Raw genomic sequence first — 20280 nt, 5'->3', positions numbered from 1 at the left:
TTGTGATGTTGAAAATTCAATATTCACTTCATATATTTCAGAAGTTTCAAAAAAAGTGTCAGTTAAATTAAATGTATCGCAATCAATGCATATCCAAGGTTCAGATGAAGGTTTACTTAAAGCTGTAAAATCAGATGGTGTAATATTGGCGCATTTGATGTGCCACAAATAGCACCATGATACTGATCTATGCTATTCTGCGACTGCTATTTTACAATGACCACAGGGGTTTTAACTGGTCCAGGGTTAAGTAAACTGTCTCAGATTATGAGAAGAAAAATCATATAAGACCTCTGTTTAAACTCTAAAGGTATGGAAAGTGGTAAAGATCTACTATGTTTTAGGGTGTAGACAATTATACTGCAGATGTCAACATCTTGGTCGTTGGTATAAAGGACACAGAGGGATGAAATCGATGTATTACAGTTGATAGATAAAGATACAGGTTTATGTGCATAGGCTGAAACCTCAAATGGTTTATTTTAACCGTTCTGTGTTTGCACTTTTGAACATTAAGTAAGTATTTAGATATACCGCTAATATGACACCGAACGTTTATAAATTGGCAAGTAGCCGCTCCTTAACCAAGTTTAGGATCGTTAAAAAAGCAGAATCAAAGTAAATGTTTGAAAATTCTTGATTTTACTTATATGCGTTCTCCCATATGGTATACATATTTCTGACCATAGTAGTTCCGAGTTGAGCGAGTTTTTTTTTGTTTTTTGTTTTGTTTTGTTTCGTTTTGTTTTTTTTTTTTTTTTGGGGGGGGGGGGTGGTGTGCGCACAATGTTCAATGCGTTTCATATGGATATCGTGTGTTTTGCATGTGTGTTCGGCGTGCTAGTGTGGGTGGAATTTTGAAATATATACGCTTCAGGAGGTCTAACAAATAGCAATTAGTGCGGGTGAATATAGTATACAACCATTAAGGGAGTTCATTCACAATGTCATACGTGTATGACAAACCTGTTGTATCGATTGTTTATGCGTTTTTATTCTAGGAAAAGAAAAAAAATAATTTTTTTTGTTTTTTTGTTTTTGTTTTTTGTTTTTTGTTTTTCGTAATACGTTTTATTCACTCACATGTATTTAACGCTGCATCATATGAAACACGCATACGTTAACACAATACACGCTAAAATGAAAATGCTAAACGTTTTAGGAGGTATACTACATGTAGTAAGTACAAATAGTGCAAATAGAAAACGAATGTTTCAGTACATTCACGTACATATTTATGTAATTCTACATTATGTTTAAAATTCGTGCACTTAACCACTCTACCTATTTTCTGAACGCGAATCTATACGTATCACATAAAGGTATTGTAAGTGATCTGTTATATCCGATTACGTAATTTGTACGTGACAGATGCTAACAGATACTTCAGCAATGATGAAATGAAAGGTTGCTCTTGTTACAGGGAGCACAGGTGGCATAGGATTGTCTATAGCATTAGATCTGCTTAAAAGAGGCTGCAGTGTCGTAATGACCGGTTCAAGGAGAGCAGACGAGGCAAACTTTTCTATTGAAAAAGCGAAAGAAATGCGAGTTGGACATTATTTTAGATTATAATGAAGGACGTGAGTTCGTAGATCGGGGAAAAATTATTTCGAACAAAACGTTAAATGTGCACTAAGTTATAAATATTATGTCGATTCTTTTTCATCTATTCAGAGCAATTAATTGTCTTCAAAATAATTTGAATACAACAGTTTTGAGATTATATCTAATTACAGTGGCACTGCTACTTACTATATACTATATACTATGTGATTTGTGCAAAGATGCAGTGCTCCTGTGTTCTGAAGTTGACCGCTTATTTCCAGAAGGTGTTGATATTCTTGTAAATAATGCAGGTAGGATTTCAAAGACATGAAGAACATTTTGAAACAAGTAAATCGACGCAAGGATTTTTTTATATAGACCAAGCTATAGGTTTGGCTCATTCTATATCGATTTTTAATAACTAGGGAATTACCATGCCGTTTATGTTTTAAGCCAACCTTTTAATCAAAAAGCACTTATAGTATTGATATGAGCTATTACTAAACTTTAGAATTGAGCAGACATTTTTTTAAAGAAATTCACTTGTATAAGTGTTATGTTAACATATGGACAAACTCACGCACGTTTCGGAATTTGATTTAGGAATTGGAGAAGCATTTTCCATTGGGGACACCACTGATGATTACTGGAACAGAGTCATAGCAATAAATCTTACCGCACCGTTTGTCCTTACACGCCATTTCCTGCCACAAATGAAGGCAAAGAGTGAGTGTTTGTCATGAATACCTTAACTATTGCAATATGAGTATACCTTTTGAATATACAAATGTCCAATTTACCACATTTACCACCCAACCCATTCCCTATAGAGAATTGTCCATTTCTGACAGAAAAAAGGTCATCCGAGTCGAGTTCCCTTTGCATTGTTTTTTTCTTTTTTTTCTTTCTTTTTTTTTTTCTTAACATATTATTGCATGATTATGTTCATTCATCTTATATATTTATTTTTAACTTTTTAAAAGGTGATGGTAAATGAATTAATTCACGATTGTGTTAAGGAGAAATGTCATAAATTATCATATTGTCATCAAAGAAAACGAGCTACTTTTTAATTCATCTTAAGACATGCAATTTCGTCGATCTTCATATTTTAAGTATACAAGTATACACATAAAAATGTGTTACGTGATCAAGCCTTGGCTGAACAACATAAATGTCAAAAGTGCAATGGGAAGATGACAAAATTTTACATCCAAATTTTAATGGTAGGTCAATGATTATGCATGTTTTTAAAAAAAGTGCTGCGGGAAGTAAAATAATGGCTCGTAATTTGCGATGAGATATGTTTGTGTTTCCTTGTATTTCAACGAATATATAAATGCTACCGATAGATAACTTCCCGCAGCAGTTTTCAGGTAAAAATAAAATATGCTCGTTGAAATGTTTGTTTGTTTGTTTGGTGGGGTTTAACGTCCGAGCAGCAATATTTCAGCTATATTCAGACGATGAATATGAAATTGATGATAAAATGAACATGAAACGATGACGAAATGAAAAAGGGATGGGACACAAGGACAACGGGGCCGACAAATTTTGATTGCCACTGGAAATAAGGTGAGGTGGGTAGGGTCGGGCAATTTAGCCTCCTGTGGCGGAGCCCTATGGTTCCTACTCCGAAAGAATACCACGGTAGGGTTCTTTAACGTGCGAGGAACGTGGCACCTTTACCAACACGGTGCATCACTTTGGTTTGCGGTCAGATTTTCCGTATTATAGCCTGACAGCCCCAGCATGTAACACGCTAGAGGTACCCCAATTTCACCACCTGGAGCACACATCCCAATTATTCTGTGGGCAGAGCGCCCTAGCCCCCTGCTAGGGTTCTGAGCACTATTTAGTCGCCTCTTACGAGTAGCTTAGCGCTGCTGCAGGCCTATTCTTTTAACAGCCGGACCTGCATAAGTAAACCAACATAGCGCATGCCACGTGTGAATAACCGATTTAGTTGTGATAGAATAATACGCTTTGAGGTCCTTATAATTTGAGAAATAAAAACATTATGCATTGAATAATGTAGTTAGTTATTATATAATTTGCAGAAATTTCTATATCCTATGTTAAAGATGTTTGCTTTTTCTTCTGAACAAAAATGGTTACCCCCATTACGTAAATATTTGTATTAAAAAGATGCTAGGGCTAAGTGTTTCTCATATAAAATGTTTGTACATGAACATACTTAAAGGTCTGTTTTAACGTTCATAGTTAACACATGTATGATTAACTGGAAGGATCATGCTTCTTCAGATCTTCCCAGTTTGCAACTTGCAAGATTACACAAGATAAGGTGTGATCTGATTTTATGACCGAACACATTTTGAACTTGTATTGTAATCAAAATTCCTTGCAAAATATTTAGGACATGAATTATGTTATTTTTAACATTTTTTTTTCAAAATAATCATGTATACCTAATAATACAAAGTGTTAGCACAATTATAGAAAGTTATGTAACATTGATCACTGTACCTGTCTTGTAGGATATGATTCCATTAACACCTCCATCCAGTCATTGGAATACAGTTAAAACACAATTGGACACAAAACTTTAAATTGCTCATTCTATTGAACACATATAAGTACTTGTATTTCACTAATACATCCAATTTCAATATACATGTATAATGTACAATGAGTTATGGCAAGTAAATGCTTCCTTCTGTTTACAAACAGTTCTTGAAATCAAAATTGAATCCTGCATCTAAGTTCCGGTGAATATGTTTTCATAAATAAAAAGTCTAAAATTTCTTGTTACTATCAGTTCAAACTGCTGAAGTTCTATTCTAACTCGAGGTTCCGTACTGCCACTAAAGTGATAAAAATATTAACCATAAGTAAGGTTGTCCTGCTGTCTATGGGTTTGAAGCTTGGATTAGGGAAATATCTCTATTAAGTCAGTAAAATTCAAATTAGCATATCTGTAATGCAATTAAATTACTGGTCAGTCATGTAAAGATCCACGCGTACGACCACGCTGGTTAAAATGACTATGTCATTGTATATTATTAAAAGGAAAGCAATATTTCCATCCCAGGTTTGACAGTGTTTGTTTAAAAGAAGTACTTTACAAGTTGATTGAAGCAACAGGTATATAAAGAAGATTATTTCAATAGTCATATACTAGTATCAATTCACAAATTTGCGCTCGGGTTGTAATATGTTTATCATTTCAATACACACTTCGGCAAATGGAGATTTTTGAAACCCTGATCATGACAGTTGCTAGATGTATGTTAGTAGGTCAGTGATGAATTAACCCCGACCTAGTCGGTCCCGCACATACTTTCAACTGTCTTTTACCAAAACAAAGAGAATTTAAGATTCAACTTACCCAAACTTTGAGAATTGACGTCAAAATCAATACAAAAAATGATTTTAGTTTCGTTATGTTGCGTTTCATTATAAAGATGAGCGTTTATTCAATCGTTAATCCTGAGAACTGATGACTATATTTAATACTAAAAATATTCTTATGTGCTATTTACCAAGATTTTGGTTACTTCCGGAAAATTCTTTTTTATCCCAAATGAAAACGTCATGTATTGTGTGATTGATCAGACGACAACCAGATGTACAAGAAAACTTCTGAACATACCTGCGTTATAGTTCTTTTACAAATTAAAATTGTTTTACAGCAAATTTCCATAATCTCCAAATCTAAACCTCAGTCCCCCATACACTATCACTTTTGTAAACCCACACTTTATTGGATAAAAAAAAAACAACAACCAAATAGTTGATTTAAATTATTTGCATTACGAATGTGCAGTGTTTTTGTACGTATCCGTGGATCGTTATGGTGTTCCTTTCTGCTCCAAGAGAACAAAATTGTCAAAGTGTCAGAGTTGAGTTTTATCCTTTGTCCCTTGATTATTATTTTAGATTGGGGAAGAATTGTCAATATTTCATCAATTTATGGTGAATTAACATACCGGTTAAACAAAAAAAAACAAAAAAAAAAACAAAACAAAAAAAAACAAAAACAAAAACAAAAACAAAACAAAAGAAAAAAACAAAAAACAAAAACAAAAACAATTTTAAGCATGTTACGTTATCATTCAATATCCATTCATTGTTGTCTATTAGTTTGTCAGTAATTTTTTTTATTGCTATGCAATATATTGTTACTGCAACGGTCCTATATTCTAGGTCACCCGCCCACTTTAGGAGAAAAAATTGTGATAAAAAAATATGTTTCATTTTTTTGCCAAATAAATAACTGAAATATAAAGCCTGTGAATCGGCCATTGATATTTTGCGGTTGACATCATTTTCGGTCCGCTGAATTTGTAACTCCGCCTTCTTAAAATTCCATACGAGAATTACCATTGTCAACTTGTTCTTTCATGGCCGTCTTCATCACTCGCAACATCTAATTTACATAATTTCTTTCCTATTTTCTTCGAGAAAAAACGTAGATCAATCAAAACGACTTGCGCCAAGATCGGAACATTTTGGGTCATTTCGATCACAAAGTGTCCGTTCGATGTCCGCACTGTGTAAGTTGTCTTACCATACCCTTATGGATGCTTAACTATCATATAGAAGCAACTAAGAAAATGGGGAAATGTTCACAGAGTTCGGTTGAAATAATTTGACTGAAAATTACGAAATAAAAAGGTAACCATTTGTTTACATTAGTCTGATTTGACCTCCTTTTGTTTTTTTTTTTTTTTTTTTGGGGGGGGGATATTTATCTGTTAACCTGATCGTGAATGCTTTTCTGTGGCAGTCATATCTCAATTTCTTTTTTCAGTTAACTCATACATTGAAGCACGATCGCAATTTCACGTTTACATGGTCTGTAGTTTTAGTAGTCGTGTTACAATGTCCGGAACTTGCAAACTGACTTACTGAGACACGCGAAATCACTAGAGAGTAGAGTGGAAACTCCTTTGTCTTATTTCAAGAATCATTAACACGAATATATATAGCTCTCATAAGTGCATGCAGTTTGTGATATATACGTTTTCTTGTTATATACATGTATGTTAATCATATTTTTTTTATGTTATTCAGAATAATGTGAATTTACCAAAAGAAGACCCATGAGATCCTTAGTAGAACTGATTTAAAAAAAAAAAAAAAAAAACATGTCACATAGTATTGGGGATATATAAGGAAAATATCATAACTTTTTCCAACAACGATATAATTAGTTCATAATTAACTTAACATACATTTATACATGTAAGTAAGTACATTTGTAAATACAGATACATGTGATATTTAATTAAGGGGGTTTTAACGTCCTTGACTACCCTGTCGGGTCTCGGGCGGATGGATGTGATATTTATGTATTAACGATTAACCTGTCTATTTAATGCTCTCTCAAATTTTAAGAATACACGATCAGGAAAAGGATTTTTTGGTTTGAAATTTTAAAATGAAAATATATTTATATGAGTTTCTACAAGGAGTGTATATATGTGTGATATGAAGTCCCTGTTTTCTAGTAGCACATTCTGTTTTATTTAAAACTTACCGAATGAAGGGTATTTAAACATCCTTGACTTTAAAAAAAAAATAAATTAGCCCTTTTAATGAAGAATATTAATACTTCCTAATCAGGGACTCCCTCTAATATACAATTCCTGTTTCATCAAACCTCAATCATTTCAGACACATGCATGATATGTAGTTGAACAAGTGCTACATCAGTAATACTATCCTGTTAATATTGAATTTCACTCTTTATTGTTTAATTTACATTGCTATTGCTGGATTTCTACTTTTTGTATAAAATGTCATTAGAACGTTCACATGTACATTTTTTTATATTTATGGTCCGATTTTGTAATGGTCCATTTTCGTTTTGGTCCGAATTTATCCTGTCACCACTGAAATAAGTGTTGATGAATATTAAGAACAAAAATGTATAGGTATTACCATTATGAAATTTAAAGGTCATAGATCTAAAATGAAAATGATGGTACTGTAAGAGCTTGGATTAGTAATTATTTGAACCCATGATTGCATGTTAAAATCTGTGACCTGTGAAATATTATTTAGATTATATGATATGATTTCAACATAGAAGTGTATCTTAGTAAATGATTTGGTACTAAGAAGCATTTATATTATGTAACTTCTAATCAGTACTATAATAAAGGATAGTGATTAATAACTAATGACTTTTTTTATAGGTTGTATATCCCTGTTCAAACTTTGGAGTTACATGTGCATTTATGTCTAAGTCTGTATTATGTATCTTTAGTTATAAATTAGATTTGATAGCCAAAACAATGCGTTTAGTTCCCAGGCCATAAAAGGACACCAAAACGATATTAAATTGGCGACAAGGATGGTGATTTTCTCTATAAAAAACAAATTGAAGATGAGGATAAAATTCCAATAGAACTTCTAGTGAAGATTAAATTCTGATATATACGTGATAAGATTAAATTCTGATATATTCGTGATAGTATTAAATTCCGATTTCACATAAAAACAATGGCTGGACATTTGGACTTGCATGCACCAGAACCGTTCAAAGTTATTGGTGAAACCAATCTTGCGAAATCCTTGGAACAGTATTTAAAACGGTTCGAGTATTACGTAAAAGCAACCGGAGTGTCTAAAGAAGAACAGAAAAGAGTTATGTTACTACATATAGCTGGAAATGAAGTTCAAGACATTTTCGAAACATTTACCGATCCGGGAACTAAATATGATCAAGTTGTTACGGCACTGAACAAATATTTTGAACCAAAGAAACATATACAGTTTCAGCGAAATATGTCCAGGAAAGCTAAGCAACACGACAGAGAAACAATAGATAATTTTATTGTGAGACTTTCAAAACTCTGTATCTCTTATGACTTTAGGCCAGACCAACCTGATGATATGATTCGAGACCAAATTGTTGATGGGTGTAAATCAACCGAATTAAGAAGGAAGCTACTAGCAGCGCAAGATCTAACCTTAGAAAAAGTTCAGAGACTTGGCAGAACATTTGAATTAGCTGTAACACACTCCGAGAAGATGGAAAATAGCAACAAACCCGAGCCGTGTAAATCCAGAAATAAACAAAATCAGACAAAAACCGAAGCAATTCAAACCTCGAGGTGCTCCGAAATCGTATCCGGAAAACAACAGGAAAAGATTGTCACACGCAACTGCTCAATGTTACAGATGTGAAAATACGGGACATCACGGAAGAGATTGCAGATTATCTCGAAATAATGTACATGTCGTAAATGTGGAAAAATCGGAGATTTTGCAAAAATGTGCAAGACAAAATCAACAAAAAATGTGTTCACGCAATTCAGGACGAAGAATTTGAAATATTTACATTGTATGGAAAAACAATGCTGTCGTTCCGTTTTCTATTGAAGGTTAAGTCGATTTTCTCATTGATTCAAGGGTTTCTATCAACGTAACAGACAGAAAAACATTTGAGAAGTTAAAGGCATCAAAATCTCGAGTTCAGAAATGTGCAATATATTGCCCTACGGTACCAAAACACCATTAGAAATGTTTGTCAAGATTAAATTGAGCATGACTATCAAAGATAACAGGCATGGTGTAGAATTTCACATAATTAACGGAGATGGTAGGCCGTTAATTGGCTATAAAACTGCTACTGGTTTAGGAGTGCTCCACATCGAAATGTTAAATAGTGTCACACGATGATCAGTTCATTTGAAGACAGATTCGTAGGTCTGGGTATCAAAAAAACCTGTTGCTCAGCCAGTACAAAAAATTCCGTTTAAAATGAGAAATCAAGTAGAAATAAAAATAAAAGAATTGGAGAATTCCGACGTAATAGAGAAAATCAGTGGTCCGACACCATCGGTTTCAGGCTTGGTAGTAGTGCCTAAGAAAAACAATGAAGTCCGTCTGTGCGTAGACATGAGACAAGCAAACGTAGCTGTTCAGAGAGAACGTTTTCCGATTCCAAATATAGAGGATGCTCTGCAACAAATGAATGGATCTGCGATATTTTCTCGACTAGATCAATCTTTTCATCAGATAGAATTAGAAGAATAGTAACGTTATATCACCACATTCGTATGTCACAAAGGCCTGTACAGATACAAGAGACTAATGTTTGGAATTAATTCTGCACTCGAGTTACACCAACGTGTTATTGAGCAGACAATATCAGACATGCCAGGTTTTAAATATATTACCGACGATATAATTATCTATGCGCAAAACCAAGAAGAACATGATAAAACACTTCGTGCATTGCTTACCCGACTCCGTGGAAAGATTCTAACCTTGAACCGAGGCAAATGCGAGTTCAACAAAACCCAATTGAAATTCATGAGACATTTATTATCAAAGGATGGTGGCCAACCTGATTCAAACAAGATCGAAGCAGTGCGTAATTTCGATATGTCAACTACACCAGTGTCAAATCTTTCTTGGGATTAGTTAATTTTTGTGCTAAATATATTCTAAATTTCGCAACAATTGCAGAACCGCTTCGCAAGTTGACAAGAAAAGAAGTTGAATGGCACTGGACTGCCGAACAACAAACAGCATTTGAAACACTAAAACAATTACTCACAAGTGCCGAAGTAATCGCATACTACAACCAAAATACCGAAACAAGTATCATCGTGGATGCGTCTCCTTTTGGTATAGGAGCGATCTGAACACAAAAGCAAACCAATTGTGACTATAGGCCAGTGGCCTACGCAAGTCGAACATTAAGGCCGGTCGAAAGAAGGTATTCACAAACAGAGCGTGAGGCTCTAGGAGTTTACTGGGGAATCCGTCGTTTCAATGTGTATTTGTATTGAATGGATTTTACCATATTTACTGACCACAAACTTTTAGAACGAATGTTTACCGCAGCACATGAAGCGCCGCCACGCATTCAAAAATGGGCTCTAAACCTACAAAATCACAGGTTCACAGTGAAATACCGACCCGGATATTTAAATGCAGCTGATATATTGTCACGTTCGCCAATGAAAGGCAGTGTAGGAGATGATAGTAATGAAACAGAACATTACGTTAATTATATTGCAGTCAGTGTATGTCCGAAAGCGATGACTTTGAAAGAAATTGAAAATGCATCCGCACGAGAAAAAAACAATGAATCAAATTCGAAATTGTATTGCGAAAAACAAGTGGTCTAAACAAGGACAGATGAAACCATTTTATCTTGTCCGCAAAGAACTAACAGTGCAGGACTCTATAATCCTCAAAGGGGCAAAAGTAGTGATCCCAAGTAAGCAGCGAAAACACGTTGTTAGTCTTGCTCACGAATCGCATCAGGGAGTAGTTAACACAAAGCAGTAACTACGTGAAAAAAAGTTTGGTGGCCACATATTGACTCCGATGTAGAATCAATGATTCAAAGTTGCCATGCGTGCCAGTTATTATCAAATCCGCCTCGACAGCCAACTGTTACATTATCAGAGTTACCTGACGGTCCTTGGGAAAAATTAGCTATCGACTTAAGCGGTCCGTATTCAAACAACGAATATATGTTAGTAGTTATCGATTATTATTCAAGATTTCCAGAGGATGACATTATCAAATCTATTTCGAGTGCTACAATCATTAACAAATTGCGCCGAATATTCTCAGTCCATGGATTATGTGCAGAAATAGTTTCTGATAATGGCAGTCAATTTGTGTCGGACGAATTTAAAGCGTTTCTTAATGATAATGGTATAGAACACACCCGTGTCACACCGTATTGACCACGTGCTAATGGTCTTGTAGAGAATTTCAATAAGACTTTAAAGAAAACTATACGCGCCGCATGTGCTGAAGGAAAAAAAAACTGGCATGACGAATTGTACAATTCCCTATTATTGTACCGTGCAACACCTCATTCAACGACTGGATATGCTCCCGCATCTTTACTATTTAACAGAACTGTAAAGATCATATTACTTTGCTTGATCAACAACAATGTGCCCAATAGACTGACAGAACGAGATGGTAAAAAGAAAGTTGCCGAGAAACACTATGCCGATGAGACAAAACCAAAGAACTACCAGATATTTCGTGGGGTACAAAATGTAATTCTTACAAAGGGAGGTGGAGATAAACTTTCGGCAAAGTTTGAAAATAAAGTGTACCAAGTTATAAAGCAAAGTGGAACAAGTGTCCATGTGAGGTCAGATAACTGTCAAACTTTCTATAGAAACGTCTCGCATGTCAGACCGTATTACGGACAATTTACAACAGACAAAATCGGGACGACTATTCCGTTAATGATCGACCACCAAGAGATAAGAAGAAACCTCGACGATTTAATGACTTCGTGTCCGCTTAATGGACAGTGCACTGGGACTTGAACAAATGTTTAGTATTAGTTTCGTTGTGTGTAAGGAGAAGAGTCATAGATTTATGGGCTCATTTAGATAATTAAAATGTCTTTAACTGGAATGATATGTTTACAGTTTCATGGTTGATGAATATTTTGCTATTGACATTGACAATAAAATTAATTATTTTTCTATAGTAAAGTTTTAATTCAAAAACAAAGGAGAGATGTAATGTATTAAAATAAGCCAATAGTGTGAAAGATGGGCGGAGTTTATTTTGCATGCTACACGTGCATTTATGTCTAAGTCTGTATTATGTATCTTTAGCTATAGATTAGATTTGATAGCCAAAATAATGTTTTTAGTTCCCAGGCCATAAAATAACACCAAAACGATATTATATATACAAAAGAACTCCCCTCATAAATATCATTAATTTCTTAACAAATATTAAATATGTGAAGAGGGAATTGTACATTCTGTACGAAATGGTCAGAATTGTGAACAGAAGGTTGATAAAAAACGCAGGAAAATGGTAAGGAATTTAATCAGCCTGACAATTTTCTTTATTTGAAATCCCCCCCTTTTAAAGGAAAAGAGGGTCTTGTATAAAATCTGTTATTTTAAGTTTATAGTTGTTCGAAAACAAGCTGGCAGATTTTGAAAATAAATATTTTGGACTATACATCGTAGAAAATATTTAAATAGCCTGATCTCAGTCACTCAGATACTTTAGACAGTGAAATGGAAATTAACACAAGTAATCTTACCCCAGTGGGATTGATATATATTTTCTGACCCCCAAAATTTCAACAGTTAAAAACATTCAGATCCACAAAGTTTGTCAGCCTCTTCCACCTAGTCAAATCGTCGCCCCCTGAATCTACGGAACCAGTGTTGTGGGATATGTCATGAAAGGGATGTGATTGGGTGGATTTTATGAACAAGCTGTTCTGTTTTTTTTTATCAAAAAAAAATCAATCCTCATAAGACATAACATTGTATTAATTACTCATTGAATAGCTGATCACAATGTGTAATCGGCTTATAAGGAAGACCAGAAATGCTTGTTCGTCAATTCTTGATGTTTACGTCCTTTACCTCTACTGTAGTAGCTAATATACAACTAAAAAATAACGTAGTTTCCGAAAATAATATTCGCTGTCAATATCAGCTGATCAGCGTCTGTTTGCAGTAGCCCCTTTGCACGGAAAACACCGTCTAGAATGTCATTGTGACCTAAGTTAGGTTTTTCGCCTGTGACGTCCGGGAAAAAATGACCGTCATCTTGCAATGCAAACACGGCATGGAAACATTACAAACGCTCTATAATTTTTAATCGCCGATCTACATCGTGGTATTGAGGTTGCCAATCGCCCTGGGTTCGGGATTATGGAATTTATTTGCGTAAGGTCAGTCATTTTTCAAAAATATCAAAATTTGGTGTCGCTGGTTTCAAGTGACCCAGGGTATAGACTTAGTGCTTAACAATCGGATTTTCTGGCGGAAAACAAAAGAATGTAATCTAGGAACAAATAACATAAAATAACCAAAAGAAAGAGTAATCGAGGTAACCAAGATTCTAAATCCAAAGAATGTAATCCAGGGACAAAGACTACACGTGGAAAACAGCAAAAAACAACAAAGAACATAAAGCAAAAAAAGTAATTAAGCAAATCGAACTCCATTAAAAACTGGGAGTATGGACTAGGTGCACCGGTAGGATAAGCGTCCTTTGCTTGTCTTGAAACAATCGCCGAGTTTCTCAAAAAATGTCAACTCCGGGGTAGATGAAAGAAGAAATGACACGTTGAACAAATCAATTTTCATGTTGCAAATGGATACAACGTAACGATCGACGAGTTCACGAACACAGTCCATGTAACAAAAGTAAACGAGCAACTCGGACTCCGTTGACCTAAGACCTAAGAGCTTAAACAAGAGCATGAGTCCTATGCTTTTCTACAAACAGCCGAGTTGCTCATAAAAAGTCAAGTGCAAGATAGACGAAAGATAAATATATACTGATGTATATTACGTGAAGATCCATATGTTAATGATGAAGACCATAAAACTTTATAAGTGATAATTTCAATCTTGTAGCGATATAACCCTGTTCCAGAAGCCTAATTGTAAGAAGTCTAGCACGATATAAAAGTTAAGGAAGCTCTAGCAAAACATATATGGAAACTCCATACGCAGGTGTTAAAGGAATGTGGCCACAGATGAAAGGACAGTTGACAATAAGGAATGACACAATCATTGCGATTGTCGAAACGTTTGGTCAGTAGTCAAAATCGTATTTTTGTAATGTTTATTATTTGTAAGTAGGTAATGACATCATAATAATTATTCTTCTATAATGACGTCATTAAGTACGAATATAATAATTCATTTCAGAATTTACGTGATACTGAAAATTAAATATTACCATCCATAGAATTAGTCAAATAAAATGTAATTGACAATACGATAGTGTTAGAATGGTAAAAGAAAGATTTCTAAAGATACGATAACGTTAAGTTTAAGTTAGCATTCAACCATCTTAAATTTACAGTATGATTATTTCCTTCGTGAACATTCTATTCGTTTTGTTTTGTGTGCGTTATGTATGTGTAGGTTCCTCCGCCTAATTGTTGCTTCCTTTTCCATGTACATCAGTGTAAACATGTAGGAGTCGAAATATCGAAATATAGTGCCCGAAAAGTGAACAAAGAAAAAAAAAAGGCAAAACTGTATTCTGTAGAGTTTGTAGTCATATCCTTTCTACGACTTTTCAACATCACTATACCATTTATGCAAGACATTTGGAGGGGATTATTTTTAACATGTATTTTAATATCTAATTCATTCAAAACGTATTGGTTGTCCCGTATTTAGCTTAGTCCCATTCCATGTACGGTTAATATTAGACCCTTATTGTACATGTTTTACATATTCATTTATTGAACATGTTTGTTATAAAGGAAACCAAACATAAAATATATGGAAAAATGAATGATATCAATTATCGAATACTGAATTTTTGTTTTTAAAAGGTATTGATGCCATTCATTGGAATACAATTTTTCAATCATTATCTTTCGTTCACATGCATATCCAGAGATCGCTTTGCTGTATAGCATAGAAGTTATACAACTCTTACAGTAAGAGTGGTGAAATGAATTACGTTTGAAAGTTATTGTTGTTGCAGTGGAGAAATAAAGAATAATTCGAAGGAATTCTGGCATTTAACAAATGTGTTTATATCAATGAAGGCGATTGTAAGATTAGTCTATGCTGTGGTTTGATTTAATAAACATCGATTCATTCAGATGTACACAGTTCATCTTAGAACAGCTGATTACATTTGGAGGAAATAGTTTTTCACAAAGTCATCAACGTACAATGTCAATCACTTAAAAAATGTAACCCCTTTACATACACAATATAGGTATCCGAATATCTGGTCCCAGTAGAGTGAAACGGTTAGTACATTGAATAAGTAGTTGTGTTATCTCAATAGAATTTACATTATATTTTTTTGGTTATGGACGAACAACAAATTATGGTGGTAGCAATAGATTTCGGAGTTCCGGTGTAGGTTGTGCCTTTTCCTACGCATACCCTTGGATACAAATACACTTGTATGGACTGATAGTAATAATGATATCTCGAAAGTTCCATGTTTTATATTGTTTGATCCCGGCCTTCAAAATGTAGTTGTACGTAGCCGTTGAAAACAACGTGGTATGCAAAAAATAATGTTGAATTCGTTTAAAAATGAAATGTGGATACGAAATATAAAAGTATGTTTTGATTAATCATCACATGTATATGTTGTTCAATGTGTATGGATTTTGTCTTCGCTATTATAAGTAAAATTAAGATAAATGCTTTAATTAAAATCTTCTGTTTATCATCAATTTGATGGCAACATCAAAGCTGTACGGTATATGCATGATAGGTGTACTTTATTGTGTAATATTATGTCATTTTTAAATTGTACCAGGACGTTCGTCAAGATTTTGAACTATATGATGTATGTGGCAAAACGATGTCAGCGAAGAAAGTGTTTTCAGCTGTAATCATATGTATGAAAGGTACTTTACTCAAACAAATCGAACAACGTGACCTTGGCAGTATTGACGGCATGGAGCACTATGTCATCACTGAGCCTGCTATCTCGAATGATTCATATAAACAGTTTATGAGGAAAGCCGTCGAGAAGCTATGTTATACATTAAGTAGCGGCAGTAAAATTCACAAGTTTCGGTTAGATTTAAAAAGAAAACAAATAATAGGATATGTATAATTTATGAAAATACATATCATATAAAGAAACTTAACGATTGCATTACTCATATATAAACGAGTGGGGTTTATATGATTCTTACAGTCATAATATGCATTATTCCGTCAGCCTCATATTTTGACCTACAATTAGAAATCGATGGTAAAGGAAAACTATTGACCAAACTTTACGACAAACGTGATGACTTTTCACTCAGAATTTTCAACTTTCTTTTCATCTGTAGCAACATCCTTTCAGCTCCTGCGTATGGAGTGTTCATATCAAAACTCATACGTTATGCCAGAGCTTGCCGAAACTACGCAGACGTTTTGTATCGCGCTAGAACTCTAACAAATAGGCCTCTGGAACAGGGTTATGTTGCTACAAGATTGAAGTCATCACTACAGAAGTTTTATGGTCGTCATCATGAACTCGTGGATTGTTATGATGTATCCATCAGCACCATGAAAATAGATTTATTCAACGGGTCAAGGTTTTCCTTTCCTCGTTTGTCTACCCCGGACTTGACTTTGTATGAGCAACTCGGCGGGTGTTTCTAGAAAAGCAAAGGAAGCTTACCCTACCAGTGCACTTGGTCCATGCTCCCAGTTGTAGTGGAGTCCGAGTTGCTCATTTACTTTTGTTACTTTCTATGTATGATCTTATTTACTTTATGTTCTTTGTTGTATATGTCTGTTTTCCATGTCTGGTCTTTGTCCCTGGATTACATTCTTTTACCGCTATAACCTTGGTTCCCTTGATTACTCTTTCAAAACCATATTGAAATATCAACCTAATGACAAACAGATTTGTTTTGCGAATCAGTAGACAAGAAAACCAATATTTGATTTACAAAGAACTACCATAAAGTAAATTATGTTTTCTATGGACTTGTTATAATGGCAAACATATATGGAGACATCAGATTCAATCGGATGAAAAATTTTTATTTGAAAATCTGCCTTGTTAAATTATAGGGGATTGTTTTTAAATGATCGAGTAACTTGAAAAAAAAAGTTTTACAAAACTCCTTCCCCCTTTCCCCTCACTTTCGAAAAAATCGACAACACTCCGACATTAAATCTTAACCCTTAAGGGCATCTCTAGCAAAATCCTTTTTGGTTTTAGCCAGTCAGATCAATTCGAACAGATACCGGAAAGTATTACAGTTTTCCACAGATAGTGGGAACATTTTGCACACATTATGTGACGTAAACAAAATTCAGACGCAACTGCAAATTGCAAATTCCAAACAAAAAAATATTAACTTTCCTATTTTAGAAAAGCTATGCTTTCCAAAGCGAAGATACATGCACGTACATCCCGTTATTCCCGAACTTTTTAAAAAACGTCATATTCACTTCTTTTAATAAATAAAACAGTAGAAAAGGACTCGAAAACTATCAGAAATGATCAATGTATCTTTAACTGAAACGTAATTTTACCCCATATATTTTTATTTGTTTGATTTAAGGAAGCGACGAACTTTCTCTGGAAGGACAGTCACTTGCTATTACTTCCGGGATACGATGGGTTTTCGTCAGTATATTGTGGAACCTTAAGAAAAATTTAGATGGTACATATAATAACCGTAAAGTAAGCTATAATAACAAGCCAGTTTGTAAAAGAGTCACATCGGTATTTTCTTATACATGGATATTTTAAGTGCCTATAAAGTTTTCAAAAAATGATAATCTTGTAACCATCGTAACTTTCTCAATGTTTCCGTTTTTTTTTCAACAACAGAGCATTATATTATTTCATTTTTCATCATTTTGAGTTAGCAGTTGAAACAGTTACTGTCGAAGGGTACAAAAGACTATTAAATCGATTTTAAACTGCAATGCCAAAATTTATCCCGTCAAGGCCGCCATCAAATTTTTATGTTTTATACATGCATTTTTATTAAGGTGTTAACATTGATTGCTTACCACAAAATATGTTTTCAATTAACAGTTTGGGTTAAATAACATTCCCAAACTTTATATTTTCGCTTCTTTTGACATGGTAACCATATTCAACGTCACATTTTCCAAGGATGGAAAATAACATGTCTTAGATGCTCGTTTGTTACAGTGCTGAGATCATATTTCACGACCTTGAAGCGAAAACACTACTGTATGTGTGTAGTTGTTTGTAAATGCAAATTAAAATTCACTGAAATAGCGTTAAAATAATATAAAAATTACCATTTTAAAAAGACTCATGCCGAAGTTATCAAATTATTTCATTTCAATATGCATGGCAACAGGGCAGTTGAAAATTATATGGAATGACCTTACTTTCAGAAACGTGAAATAAAGTTACCATGGCAATGGCCTTTAACAAGTATATCTTTTTTTCCAAATAAGCATGCCATGATGACTTTGTACATTGGCACTTGTCAATATTGGATGTTTTTGTTCCCATTTGCCTTTGTTTTTGTTCTCAAAATTTCTCTTTGCTCTTGACAATGAGAAAAAAGTTAAGAAATATGATTAAAAGGACATACAAATACAAAGAACAACTAATATGAATGTGTACATATTTAAAAATGTTTTGTTTTAGACAGGAATTGTCGGCGATAGGCTATCATTGGTTTAGAAACCAGAAGCAGACTCCATTTATGCCATGAATTGTCCCGTCGAAAAGTTTAAAGATCAAACAAAAAAGTTGTATTACAAGTATTCAACACTGGATGGAAATTAATTGTATTAGATGCTTGCTGTGAATCGAAATTGTAACACTTATCTTAATACCAGCATCTTTTCCTGTTCCTGCTGAAATGATCATGACCTTGTTTTGTGACTAAATTACCTTAAGAATATGTTTAAGATTAGATTTTAGTTAAAAAGGTGTCTTACAAACACTGATTTGTAAAGGGTAGAATGTTGCCATTTGTGTTTTGTTAGTTTATTTGGCATTGGGGACGTTTGTTTTTATTTCGTTGATTATTTTTTTCTTACATTCGATATTTTGTCTTTAAATACAACAAAATGCCAGTTTTATATATTGTAAATTTTAATATGCTGTATACATGTTGCAAGGAGAAACCTCCCATCAGCAGCATTAAAATCAAATGTGTAGGAAGATCATAATCAAAATATTAGTTGTATACAAAAAGCAGTCATAACCAAAACTATCAAAAGAGGAAGCCAGATCCATAACAAAGAGGTTCTACCAAATGCAATACAAGGAATGAAGCCTCGGTGTTTTATGTATTTTAAAATATGGAATACTGTAACGTATGGATGAATAATAAGAAGGTTTATAGGCGTTAAAGTAGTATAACAGTTGAATTATTATTTTTCGGTAGTGAGGAATTTAGAAAATTAAATCTTAAATTATTTGAACTGGTGACAAAAGATAACAAAAATGTGGCACATATCTGACTAAGCACAGGAAAAATTTGTCTGTTGTATGAAAACAATACCACAACTAAAGGGAAAAAATAAAAAAAAATGTAACATTATCATCATTTCCTTCATCTTTTGGTTGAGGTTTTCCCTTAGGTTGTCATAATTTCATTTACATTCAAATGTGTACATGTACACATGTATGATGTACTAATGATAGTATACTCCGATACAAAACCGTTGTGACATCCATCCACTGTGTTTTGATAACCAAATAAGCAAGCTACATGTACAAGTTTTCTGAATTATACAATGGAAAGAGTGCATCGAAGACGACCAGATATGCTCCGCATTACTACAATCGGTATAACGTTCATCTGACGAACAACAAATACCACAAAACACTTGACATGGTCAAATTCTTGAAGCTTGATATTTAAGATCATCCATTAAGAATTGTGTAACCCAAAATTGCTCTTTAGGTATTGATAGGACACACTAAATGTATTTTTTAGATGGATATGACATCTGTTATTCTTTTTCAAACACAAACTTAATATCGATTTCTTCCTTTTGGTCTAATTTGTTGTTGTTCTTTATTTATTTATATTTTTATTTATTTTTTAAATTTTTTATTTCTTTTAAATTTCTTTTCAAAACAAATAAAAATAATCAGACATTTTTATTTAACTTACTCCACTTATTGCACATTGTGAAAAAAAGAATCTTTAAATAAATACAAACACTGAACACCCGTAACAAAATATCAAAACATTGGCATTAGCGCTCCAACATTGCGATGGAACAACAGCGATAAACACTGGGCGAAGCTTGTTATGCCTATGTGTTAGCTCATATTGGACGACTC

General features: G+C 33.9%; 1 protein-coding gene across 4 annotated transcripts; it reads left to right on the top strand.

Annotated features, from left to right (window-relative positions):
* Positions 1 to 1401: 1401 nt before the first annotated feature.
* Positions 1402 to 19528, top strand: LOC148606055 (uncharacterized). 4 transcript variants are annotated; one of them, XM_088544032.1, is made up of 4 exons: positions 1402 to 1859; positions 2152 to 2274; positions 17552 to 17653; positions 18625 to 19528. In XM_088544032.1, the coding sequence occupies exons 1-4, from the start codon at positions 1652 to 1654 to the stop codon at positions 18642 to 18644; spliced, it is 453 nt and encodes a 150-aa protein (XP_088400158.1). In that variant the 5' UTR covers positions 1402 to 1651; the 3' UTR covers positions 18645 to 19528. The 4 variants fall into 4 exon arrangements, 2 of the variants coding, with proteins under 2 accessions (XP_088400158.1, XP_088400157.1); XM_088544031.1 differs by having other exon boundaries at positions 17552 to 17673; XR_015914951.1 differs by lacking the exons at positions 17552 to 17653; positions 18625 to 19528 and adding exons at positions 13908 to 14087; positions 15796 to 17537 and having other exon boundaries at positions 1402 to 2274.
* The last annotated feature ends 752 nt before the right edge of the window (positions 19529 to 20280 follow it).

The sequence above is a fragment of the Perna viridis genome, chromosome 9 (genome assembly GCF_037379345.1).
Source record: "Perna viridis isolate PV_CMFRI_1.1 ecotype Kerala chromosome 9, ASM3737934v1, whole genome shotgun sequence".
Lineage (NCBI taxonomy): Eukaryota > Metazoa > Mollusca > Bivalvia > Mytilida > Mytilidae > Perna > Perna viridis.
Note: the sequence above shows the minus strand (reverse complement) of the source record. Positions and strands in the feature narration are given on the sequence as shown.